This window comes from Hylobates moloch, unplaced genomic scaffold (genome assembly GCF_009828535.3).
Source record: "Hylobates moloch isolate HMO894 unplaced genomic scaffold, HMol_V3 SCAFFOLD_11, whole genome shotgun sequence".
NCBI classification, from domain to species: Eukaryota; Metazoa; Chordata; class Mammalia; order Primates; family Hylobatidae; genus Hylobates; species Hylobates moloch.
The window spans coordinates 30,312,225-30,324,943 of NW_026652286.1; the positions used below are offsets into that span (position 1 = coordinate 30,312,225).

At 44.1% G+C, this 12,719-nt stretch overlaps 1 protein-coding gene across 1 annotated transcript in view; it reads right to left on the reverse strand.

Annotated features, from left to right (window-relative positions):
* Positions 1-12,395, reverse strand: part of NCR3LG1 (natural killer cell cytotoxicity receptor 3 ligand 1) — a 31,821-nt gene extending 19,426 nt beyond the window's left edge. The window contains exons 1-2 of the mRNA XM_032166511.2: positions 12,130-12,395; positions 6,950-7,300 (exon numbers count right to left, since the gene is read on the reverse strand). Of these exons, the coding sequence (XP_032022402.1) occupies positions 6,950-7,300; positions 12,130-12,340 (562 nt within the window). The 5' untranslated portion in view covers positions 12,341-12,395. The remainder of the gene's footprint in view (positions 1-6,949; positions 7,301-12,129) is intronic.
* Between the last annotated feature and the right edge of the window lie 324 nt (positions 12,396-12,719).

Below are 12,719 nucleotides of genomic sequence, written 5' to 3' on the forward strand. Positions count from 1 at the left end.
GTGTAACAGATATATAATGGGAATACAAGAAGAAGGAAAGAGAAAGGAGCAGAAGAAATACTTTGAAGAAATAATGGCTAAGAATTTTCCAAAATTAATGATAGACACCAAACTAAAGACCCAGGAAGCTTAGAGAATACCAGGCAGGATAAATATCCACATATGCCTATCCACGTCTAGCCATATCATATTTCAACTTTAGAAAGACAAAGATGGCCAAGCATGGTAGCTCACTCCTATAATCCCAGCAATTTCAGAGACCAAGGCAGGTGGATCACTTGAGCTCAGGAGTTCGAGGCCAGCCTGGGCAACATGATGAAACGCCATCTCTACAAAAAATACAAAAATTAGCCATGCTTAGTGGCACCCACGTGTGGCCCCAGCTGCTTGGAGGGCGGAGGTGGGAGGATCACTTGGGCTTGAGCCTAGTAGGTCGAAGCTGCAATGAGCCATGATCACACCACTGCACTCCAACCTGGGAAACAGAGTGGGACCCCATCTCAAGAGAAGAAAGAAAAGAGAGAGAGAGGAAGGAAGGAAGGAAGGGAGGGAGGGAAGGAGAGAGGAAGGGAGGAAAAAGAAAGAAAAAAGTCACAGGGAAAAAAAACACACCTTACATATAGAAGAACAAGAACAACACTGTACTTCTTGTCAGAAACAATGCAAGCAAGGAGAGAGTGAAGTGAAATATTTAAAGCATTCAAACTTAAAAAAGAGAAAAACACCAACATGGAATCTTATATCCAGAAAAATTTTCCTTCAAAGGTGAAGTATAAATAAAGACTTTCTCAGACTAACCTTTCACCAATAGACCTACTGCACGAGAAACATAAAAAGAAGTGCTTTAGCGGGCCAGGCATGGTGGTTTATGCCTGTAATCCCAGCACTTTGGGAGACCAAGGTGGGAGGATCACTTGAGCCCAGGGAGTTCAAGACCAGTCTGGGCAACATAGACTCCATCTCTTTAAAAAAAAAAAAATTAAATTAGCAGGGCATGGTGGTGCACGCCTGTGGTCCTAGCTATTCCAGAGGCCGAGGTGGGAGTATCGCTAGTGCCCAGGAGGTCAAGGCTGCAGTGAGCCATGGTGGCACCATTGCACTCCAGCCTGGACAACAAAGCAAGACGTTGCAGGAAGAAAGGGAAGAGAAGGGAAGGGAAGGGAAGGGGAGAAAGAAAGGAAGGAAATGAAGAAAGGAAGAAAGAGAGACAGAAAGAAAGAGAGAGAGAAAGAAGGAAAAAAAGGAAGGAAGGAAGGAAAAAGAAAGAAAGAAAGAGAAAGAAAGAGAAAGAAAGGGAAATTGAGTCAATAACTAATAAAGAAATAAAAAAGAAGAAGAAAAAAATCACCTTCAAAAAAGGAAAGCACCAGGTTCGGATGGTTTCACTGGTTAATCCTACTAAACATTTAAGGAATAAATAATGCCAATTGTTTACAATTTCTTCCAGAAAGTAGAAGTAGACAGAGGGAACACATTCTACCTTATTCTACAAGCCCAGAATTACCCTACTGCCAAAACCACATAAAGAAATTACCAGAAAAGATAACTACAGATCAATATCACTCATTAAAATAAATACAAAATCCTCAAGAAAATATTAGCAAATCTAATCCAACAATACAGAAAAAATTACATACCATAACCAAGAGAGGCGTATTACACATATGCAAGGCTGGCTTAACATTCAAAAATCAGTTAACGTAAGTCATCATATCAACAGGCTAAAGAAAAAATTATATGATCATACCAATAATGCCGAAAAAGTATTTGACAAAACCCAACACTGATTCATATGAAAAACTCTTAGCAAACTAGAATAAAAGGGAAACTTCCTCAACTTGCTAAAGAATATCTACCAAAAAATAGCTAATATCATATTTCATGGTTAGAAAGTAAAATCAGAAATGGGCAAGATGTCCCTTCTAACCACTCCTACGCAACATTGTAATGGAAGTCTAAGCTAGCATAACAGGACAAGAAAAGGAAATAAAAGGTATAAAGTTAGAATGGAAGAAATATGAGGCCTGGTGCAGTGGCTCACACAATGTAATCCCAGCACTTTGGGAGGCCAAGGCAGGGGGATCACTTGAGCTCAGGAGTTCAAAACCAGCCTGGGAAACATAGTGAGACCTCACCTCTATAAAAAATAAAATAAAATAATGGAAGAAATAAAACTGTATTTTTAACAGACAGCATGATTTATGTAGAAAAATCTGAAGACTTGGCCAAAAACAAAAACAAAAACAAAAAAAACCCAAGAATGAATAAGTGATTAAAGCAAGTTGCAGGATACAAAGTTAATAAGCAAAAATCAATTACTTGACAGGAATGAACAATTGAGCAACTGGAATTTGAAATTAAAAATATAATACCATTGGCCAGGTGTGGTGGCTCACATCTGTAATCCCAGCACTTTGGGAGGCTGAAGCTGGTGGATCATTTGAGGTCAGGAGTTTGAGACCAGCCAGGCCAACTTGGTGACCCCTGTCTCTACTAAAAATACAAAAATTAGCCATGCGTGGTGGCGCATGCTGGTAATTCCAGCTACTCGGGAGGCTGAGGCAGGAGAATTGCTTGAACCCAGGAGGCAGAGGTTGCAGTGAGCTGAGATGGTACCACTGCACTCCAGCCTGGGCAACACAGCGAGACTCTGCCTTCAAAAAAAAAAAAAAATGTCAATTTTTCCCAACTTGATCTCTAGATTCAATGTAATCCCAGTCAAAATCCCAGAAAGCCATTTTGCAGATATCAACAGATTCTCAAATTTATATGGAAAGAAAAAACCCAGATAGCTAACACTATACTGAAGAAAGGCAACAAAAATGAAGGACTAACATTACCTGACTTCCAGACTTACTACTAAAATACAATAATCAAGACAGTGTGGTACCGGGGAAAGAAGAGAGAGATCAATGAAACTGAATAGGGCAGGGTGTGGTGGCTCACGCCTATAATCCCAATACTTTGGGAGGCTGAGGCGGGGGAGATCGCTTGAGCTCAGAAGTTCCAGACCAGCCTCGGCTACACCGCGAAACTCTCTCTCTACAAAAATACAAAAATTGGCTGGGAGTGGTGGCACGAGCCTGTAGTACAAGCTACTCGGAAAGCTGAGATGGTAGGATTGCCAGGGCCCAGGAGGCAGAGGCTGCAGTGAGCCAAGATTGTGCCACTGTACTCCAGCCTGTATTAAAAGAAAAAAAGAAAAAGAAACTGAATAGAAAGCCCAGAAATGGACCCATACAAATATATTCAACTGATCTTTGACAAAGAAGCAAAGGCAATTCAATGGTGAAAGGACAGTCTTTTCAACAAATGATGCTGGAACAATTAGGTGTTCATATGCAAAAAAAAAAAAAATACATATAGACTATAGACATAAACCTTACACTTTTCACAAAAATTAAAGTAAACTGCATTATAGACCTAAATGTCAATGGTAAAACTATAAACCTTCTAGATGATAACATAGGAGAAAATCTAGGTAGCCTTGGGTTTGGTGATGAGCTTTAGGACACAATGTTAAGAGCATGATCCATGAAAGAAAAATGTAGTAAGTTCGACTTAAAATTAAGAACTTCTGCTCTACAAAAGACATTGTTAAGAGAATGAAAAGACAAGCCACAGACTGTGAGAAAATATCTGTGAGACATCTATCTGATAAAGGCTTGTATCCAGAATGTACAAAGGACTCTTAAAACACAACAATTTAAAAAATGAGCCCAGTTAAAAAATAGGCAAACAATCTGAACAAACATCTCATCAAAGAAGACATACAATTCCCAGTACTTTGGGAGGCCGAGACAGGCAGATCATTTGAGCCCAGGAGTTCAAAACCAGCCTGGGCAACACGGCAAAACCCTATCTCTACAAAAAATACAAAAATTAGCCAGGCATGGTGATGTGCACCTGTAGTCCTAGCTACTTGGGAGGCTGAAGCCTGGGAGAATCACCCGAGCCTGGGAAGTGAGCTGTAATCATACCACTGCACTCCAGCCTGGACAACCAATGAACACACAAAAAAACAAGACACACAAATGGCAAGTAAGAATATGAAAAGATGTCCAACATTATGTCATTAGGGAACTGCTAATTAAAACAACAAATGAGATACCACTATATACTTATTAGAATGGCTAAAATCTGGGCCGGGTATGGTGGCTCATGCCTGTAATCCCAGTACTTTGGGAAGCTGAGGTGGGCAGATCACCTGAGGTCAGGAGTTCAAGACCAGCCTGGCCAACACGGTGAGACCTGGTCTCTACTAAAAATATAAAAATTAGCCAGGTGTGGTGGCGGGCACCTGTAATCCTAGTTACCTGGGAGGCTGAGACAGGAGAATCGCTTAAACCTGGGAGGTGGAGGTTGCAGTGAGCCAAGGTCACACCACTGCACTCCAGCCTGGGCAACAGAGCAAGACTCTGTCTCAAAAAAAATCTCAAAAAAAAAAAAAAAAAGAAAAAGAATTGCCAAAAAGCACTGTACTCTAGTAGATAAAGCTGTTTCTTATGGGAGTACAGGTTAATAATTAAACAATTAAATAAACACAGGATGGTGGGTACAGGTTTCTCACTGTTGGAGTGGGAGTTTACAGATGAGCAAGAGAAGGAAAGCAGAATGATCTATGTGGTAATGGATTAAAATTGGAGACATCAGTAAAAACAAATGTTTAATTTAATATAGGTACAGATGGTTACACACAGAAATATTTATAGACATGTGTATATGCAGAGGTTAGTATGCATACATATATTTCTTTGCTTTGTTGGCTGAGAGGGTCTAGAATCAATGATACCTCAGTAGCAAAAAGTACACTTAGAGTCCAGGTCTTGGTTTCTAATATCATTTTCCAATAAAAGGAACCAAGGTTTCTTGGAGTATTGGTTGGTTCTAGGACTAGAACCAGGAAATATACAAGAGAGGAAATATACAAGACGAGTCTGGAGCAGCTTATAGTGCCAAAAAGTAAAAAGTGCTTAAAATCAAACAAAATTCTTGATATGGATTTGCCAAAAATTAAATAAAACAAAAAATAAAATAATAGAACAAAACAAAATCTTACAATGATCGGGGTATGTCAATGTGACACAAGAGCCAAGTGAATGAGCTCCCAGTGGACAAAGCTGGAACAATTTGAGAAAAAATAAAGTAGTATTGCATTATAACACAAAGTATAAAATAAATATCCTTGAGTCCTTATTGATATCAATGATTGAATAAATTCATAAATGGGAGAAAAGAGATAAATCTCCTATGCAGAAGAATTCTTAAAAAAATTATGTAGATACTCCACCCCCAAGGAGGAAGAACATAAGTAACCCCCAACCTTAAGTGTGGGCTGCACAGAGTGACTTCCTTCCAAAGAGTACACTATGAAAATAGGAGGAAGAGTAACTTTTCAGTAGAGAAACCAGACAAACACTACTTCAACTAGATGGTCAGGGTCAACATCAATAGTCATAAGTCATGTGATTTGATGTGATGAAAATGGCAGCTTATCTCTGCAACGTTCCTCCAAAACCCATAACCCCAAGTCCAATTATAAGGAAAACAGCAGACAAATCCTAACTGAGCGACATCCTGCAATATACCTTACCAATACCCTCACCAAACTGTCAAGGACATCAAAAATAAGGTCTAAGAAATTGTCACAGCAAAAAGGAGCCTAAGAACATATAACAATTAAATGTAATGTGGTATTCTGACAGGATCCTGGAGCAGAAAAAGGATATTAGGTAAAAACTAAGGAAATATGAATAAACTACAGACTTTAATTACAGTAAAATGTCAATATGGGTTCATTAATATCAAGGTGCCATATGAATGCAAGATGTTAATAATAGGAGAAATGGTATGCAGGGTGAGAATGATATGAGAACTCTCATACTATTTTTGCAATGTTTCTGTAAATCTAAAACTGTCCTAAAAAAAAATCTATTAATGTCTTTAAAAGCCACTGTTGGCCAGGCATGGTAGCTCATCCCTGTAATGCCAGAACATTGAGAGGCCAGGGCAGGAGGATCTCTTGAGGCCAGAAGTTGGAGACTAGCCTGGGCAACACAAGGCCCCATCTCCACAAAAGTGTAAAAATTAGCCAGGCTTGGAGGCATGCAACCGAGGTCCTAGCTACTCAGGAGGCTGAGGCAGGAGGATAACTTGAGCCCTGGAGTTTGAGGTTACAGTGAGCTATGATTGTGCCATGCCCTCCAGCCTGGGCAACAGAGCGAGACCGTCTCCTATGTAGACCCTTTATATAGATATATAAAGCCTGGAAGAACAGTGGCTATATATACAGCCAACTGACAGTATATACAGCCACTGTCGCTGTTATTCCTCTGTCAGTTGCAGAGGAAGTGAATCCTAATTAATATGCCTCTCACTCCCAAAATTACTATGGACAAAACATTCAAAGTCTTATGTACAATTATGGAGGGCCCATGCTGGGCTGAATTATGTCCTCCTAAAATTCTTATGTCCTCTCAGAATTCCCAATATCTCTGAATGTGACTGTTATTTAGAGATAGGTTCTTTAAAGAGGTAATTAGGTTAAAAATGGGGTTATTAGGGTGGGCTCTGATCCAATATGATTGGTATCCTTATAAGAAGAGGAAATTAGGACACAGATATAGGCACAAAGGAAAGACCATGTGAAGACACAGGTAGAAGATGGCCAGAGGAGAAAGGCCTCAGAAGAAACCAATCCTGCTGACGTCTTCATCTCAGACTTCTAGCCTCCAGAAGTGTGAGAAATAAATATCTGTTGTCTAAAGCCACCCAGTCAATGGTATTTTGTTATGGCAGCCTTAGCAAACTAATACAGCCATCAAGCTCATCCATGTATTATCAGACTATTTTATAATACAGGAAAGTAGAGCTCAAAGAGGTGTGTGGGTTTTGTTGTTGTTAACCCCAACACCATGGGAACTGTAGGGCACTGCCCCAAGACACTCACCCACAACTTTAAGCTGGACCGTTCCCTGTGCCTTCAGAGGGGTGACCACCACCTCGCATCGGTACTCTCCTGCTTCCTCCAGCTGGATTCCAGGCAGCTGCAGTGAGGCGTCCCCACTCTTCAGCCTCCATGGAGACACAATGGCTCCAGGTCGGAATGCCTCTTGGTGATCTCCAAAATATTCAAAGACCTTGACTTCTTTGTCAAACATCGGACTCTTCCAAAACCAGGTGATACCCATAGACGTGATGTTGAGGGGTTGGGAATAAGAGACATTGCAGAATATGGTGACATTGTCTTTCAGGGGTGTGATCTGAGTTCCCCCTGCCATCATCTCTACTTTCAGATCACCTGTGGCAGTAAGAGAACACAATGTTCAGTTTTCCAATTTATGAACATGTTTTTGAGATGTGCTATGGACTGAATGCTTGAGTCCTCCAAAATTCATATGGAGGTCTGACCCCCAATGTGATGGTATCTGGAGGCAGGGCCTTTGGGAAGTGATTAGGTCATACGGGGAGAGTCCTCATGAATGGATTAGTGCCCTTACAAGAAAAGACATGAGGCCGAGCGCGGTGGCTCATGCCTGTAATCCCAGCACTTTGGGAGGCCGAGGCAGGCAGATCATGAGGTCAGGAGATTGAGACCATCCTGGCTAAGTTGGTGAAGCCCCATCTCTACTAAAAATACAAAAAATTAGCCGGGCGTGGTGGTACACACCTGTAATCCCAGCTACTCAGGAGGTGAAGGCAGGAGAATTGCTTGAACCCAGGAGGCAGAGGTTGCAGTGAGCCGAGATTGTGCCACTGCACTCCAGCCTGGGTGACAGAGCGACACTCTGTCTCAAAAAAAAAAAAAGAAAGAAAAGAAAAAAAAGAAAAGAAAAAGACAAGACATGAGGCTGGGCCTGGTGGTTCACACCTATAATCCCAGCACTCTGGGAGTCTGAGGCCAGAGGATCACTTGAGCCCAGGTGTTCCAGACCAGACTAGGCAATACAATGGGACCTTGTCTCTACAAAAAAATAAAAATAAATTAGCCCAGCATGGTGGTTAGCACCTGTAGTCCCAGCTACTTGGGAGGCTGAGGTGAGAGGATCCCTTGTGCCCAGAAGTTCAAGGCTGCACTCAGCCGTGATAATGCCACTGCCCTCTAGCCTGGGTGACAGAGTGAGACTTTGTCTCAAAAACAAACAAATAAATAAATAAATAAATAAGAAAAGACATGACAGAGAGATATGTCTCTCTCCACCATGTAAAGATACAGCAAGAAGGTATCCTTCTATAAACCAGAAATGAGGCTCTCACCAGAAACCAGATCATCCACACTTTCCTCTTGGACTTCCCAGCCTCCAGAAACACGAGAAATAAATTTCTATTTAAGCCACACAGTATATACCTGCTATGGTAGCCTGGCAAGACTAAGACAGGACATTTTTCCATTTCATTTATTTAGATCTTAAATTTCTTTCAGCAATATTTTACAGTTTCCAGAGTATATATTTTCTGTTTCTTTTGTTAAATTTACTCATAAGTATTTTACTGTTTTTGATGCTATTGTAAAGAGAATTTTCTCTCTTTTTTGATGTTTTCCTATTTATTTATTTAGAGATAGGGTCTCTCTGTGTCACCCAGGCTGGAGTGCAGTGGTGCTATCACTGCTCACTGCAGCCTCCACCCCCTGGGCTCAAGTGATCCTCCTGCCTCAGCCTCCCAAGTAGTTGGGACTACAGGCACACGCCACCATGCTCAGCTAATTTTTTGATTTTTTTTTTTTTTTTTTTGAGACGGAGTCTTGCTCTGTCACCCAGGCTGGAGTGCAGTGGTGCAATCTCGGCTCACTGCAAGCTGCGCCTCCCGGGTTCACGCCATTCTCCTGCCTCAGCCTCTCCGAGTAGCTGGGACTACAGGTGCCAGCCACCACGTCTGGCTAATTTTTTTGTATTTTTAGTAGAGACGGGGTTTCACCGTGGTCTCGATCTCCTGACTTCGTGATCCGCCCACCTCGGCCTCCCAAAGTGCTGGGATTACAAGCGTGAGCCACCGCACCCGGCCAATTTTTTGATTTTTTGTAGAGATGGAGTCTTACTAAGTTGCCCAGGCTGGTCTCCAACTCCTGGGCTCAAGAAATCCTCCCATTGCTTCCTCAAGTGTTGGGATTACAGGCATGAGCCACTGCGACTGTCTAGATGTTTTCCATTTTAGAACAGTAGGTTGCTAGCAAGTTTACGCTTATACCTATTCCAACAAAAAGTGCAAGGACAGTTCAAAATATTACATTTGCTATTTCAAAGAAGAGTGCAACTCCAAAGAAGTCAGACTCATTACTAACAATGCAGGGCTAGACATCTATATTTAGATAAATGTCAGAAACCAAATTCCCCTTGTTGCCATCAAACAGGTCCTTTCATTAGTCACATCCAACATATCTAAATAAAGTTTTCAAAATTAATGTTAACAAAAATGTATCCAAAAACCTGCCAACTTACTCAAAGATTTGTGCAAGTCGATTTTTTAAAATAATACATTAGGGAAACATGGTGACAAGCTTTCTGTTCTATGTATCAAAGCAAAAACAGACTTGACCTACAAAATGAAGACAGGGTCAACTGTAACCAAAAAACAGTATGCTTCCCCCTGGTGGCCAACCAAGAAATGGAGGAGCCAAGGATACGAGGAAGCAGCCGGGCCATCTAGTTCTATTGTCACTCTTATAAACGAAAAGTGACTACCAAGAAAAAAAAAAGAAGAAGAATTGGGGGGTCGGAGGGAGAGGGGAAAATATCAAAAACACTAACATGTGCTTAAAAGGAATACAAACCTGAGTGCCAGACTACATAAATTTAAAAGATTTAAATCAACAAATCAAAATCTAGAAGGCAAATTTGGGAAAAGTTGTCTATTTTCAGAGCGCCCAAGCGCTCACCCAGGACCTCCATGTATTTTCAGTTAAAGGTACAGAGTTTAGTACCTTAATAACAGCTTAAGAGCATTCGCCTTTTTCAAAGACTAGATCCTTGGAATTTTCTGCAGTCTTGTTTCCAAGGAAAAGCATTTATACATTTATCTTTTCAAAGCAATTAGTGGTATAACCTACATAGAGAACCTCCAGTTCCAGAGCTCTCCAACCAGGGAGGACTGTTAACTACAGCTTTACAAATTGCTCTTTTGAACTTCATTTCTGAAATAAAACCTAACGTTCTTTAAAACATTTTCTGTATCAACAACCTTTAAAGACAGTCCCATACAAAGACGGGCTAGAATCTCTTGCATTAAAATCTGACGAATTCCTTTGTATGATTGGATTTTTTTTTCTTGTACCACTTTAAATTTGCTTCCACACAGAATAGCCAAGGAAATAGATGCTCCATCCTAAGGTGTAGGGATTTCTTGTAGGCGGAAATGATTTGTTAGACTAAAGCTTCCGAAATGGTTTCCAATTTCACAGTCTCTTCCGGTGCCAAAGTCCAGCACCAACGCCTGGTTCTGGGGTCCAACCCCCATGCAGCCGCCGCCGCGCTCCACGTGGCTGGACGAGCCGGAACTAGCTTCCTCCAGGAGCTGCTGCTGCCTCCACTGCACGCCGCCGCACAGCCAAACGGCGTTCCTCCCTCTCCGCTTCCCTGAGACCACGCGGCCCGTCTCCACCACCGCCAGCATCTGTGGGGACCGGGACCGGACGAAAGTGGCGGGGACCTGAGGCCCCTGAAGAGGGGGCGCCGGGCCCGGGAGGGGGCGCGGGACGGGCATGGGACCGGGTGGGCGCGGCGGGAGCCCCTGGGCGCCATTTCGAGCCCGAGGAGACCCAGACTGATAGAGCGCGGAAGCGCTTCCAGTCCCGAGCGCGGAAGCGCTTCCAGTCCCCAGCGCGCAGACAAGCGCACTTTTGGCTTTCGTCGCCGCCCACACTAAACTCGGTACTGCCTTATTTTCACATTGCTCATTGCAAATGTATAGAAATACTATTCACTCGTTTTTATTTCTACTTCCCTCTCCCATCGGGCAGCCATTCTAAGGTGTTTAACATGTACATTTTTCTTCTCTTTAAGTTTCTCAAACTGTGGAAATGGTATTGTATTGTACGTCCACTGTTTGCTTGGCTCTATGCCTTCAACATCTGTTCACGCTGCTCGGCAAGCAGCAAGGGCGTGGTGTGAAGCTGCCGCCCAGGTCTCCACGGTGAGGTCCACACGCGGCTCAACTTCACCTGCAGAGCGCGCCTCCAGGATTCCTACATTCCGCCTCCACCACCCGGCACCCAGGAGCGTATTTTGGCCAGCCTAGTAAGGGTTAAGCAGCATCTTCTTGTTTAATTGCCATTCTTCTAGTTAGAAATGAGTTTAAATATCTCTACATACGCGTTTCAGCCTTTTAGTCTCCTGTTTAAGTTAACGCAGAACACGCCCATACGAGTTCCCAAAAAAGTAAGAGAACGTTTGAAGGTCACCACAAGATCAAAACACTCCCCTCCCTCTCTCAGTAAAGACCTAACTTAGCAAAGCCAGGAGGACCCACTGATACGCGGATGAATCATTTTCCTATTTTACCGATTCCCTGATTTTCTTCTCTGCTCCGGCCCCTCGGATGATGCAAGAGAGGCGCCAAATACCGAGGCACCGAACGCGCGACATCCAAGGAAGCACCGTGTCCGCTCTCACAGATGTCGACCCTGCACAGGGCAGGCCTTCAATGTAAACCTGTTGCATCGGGGACCCCGCATCTCACAAAGGAGGGACGCTTGAAAATAGAGCCCCCAGGCCGGGCGCGGGGGCTCACGCCTGTAATCCCAGCACTTTGGGAGGCCGAGGCGGGTGGATCACGAGGTCAAGGAGACCATCTTGGCTAACACAGTAAACCCCGTCTCTACTAAAAATACAAAAAATTAGCCGGGCGTGGTGGCGGGCGCCTGTGGTCCCAGCTACTCGGGAGTCTGAGGCAGGAGAATGGCGTGAACCCAGGAGGCGGAGCTTGCAGTGAGCCGAGATCGCGCCACTTCACTCTAGCCTGGGTGACAGAGCGAGACTCCGTCTCAAAAAAAAAAAAAGAAGAAGAAGAAGAAGAAATAGAAAAGAAAATAGAGCCCCCAGCCCCCAGGAAGTTGCGGTCCCCTGGCGGGACGCTAGGGAGCCGACCCGCGAGGACCCCCTGGCGCCAGGAGCCCCAACCCCAGCCGCTCCCTACCTGCGGTTGTCAGCGCACACAGCAGAATCAGGAGCGCCGCGCACGTGGAGGCTGCAGCCCACCGCGCCATCGCCGCGGCCGCCGTTCTGGAATTTTTTTTCGCCGAGTGGGAGCAGGCGGCCCGATAGAAACCAAGGGCAGGGGGAGCCCTCTGCTGCGTAAAGAGTTGACGGAGACACAGCCGGGATTTCCAGCCGGCGCTTTTGCACATCCCACTTCTTCAGATCCCTTGGCAACTGCGAAGTCGCCTGGATTTCCCAGGTTCGCACTGCAGGAAGCCAGGCGCATGACCAGCCCCGCCCGCTTCGCACTTTAGCCCGGGGGCGGGCACCAGCCGGGGAATCCTCCCTCGCCCCCGCCCGCGGCACGAGGTTGCGCGGTTACAGCCCCGGTGCCTCTCGTGAGTGGCTCTGCGGTCCAGGACTCGGGGCATCCTCTGGGTTCGCTTAGTAAATTGAGACCGGGATCCAAGTGGCCCGGGGCGCTGCTCTAAGGAAGATGCTGACCGCAGTCAGTGATTGCGAGAGCAGGTGCACGCGTCCAGAGCGACATCTTACCGTTGGCACGATAAACTTACATTACTTTAAAAA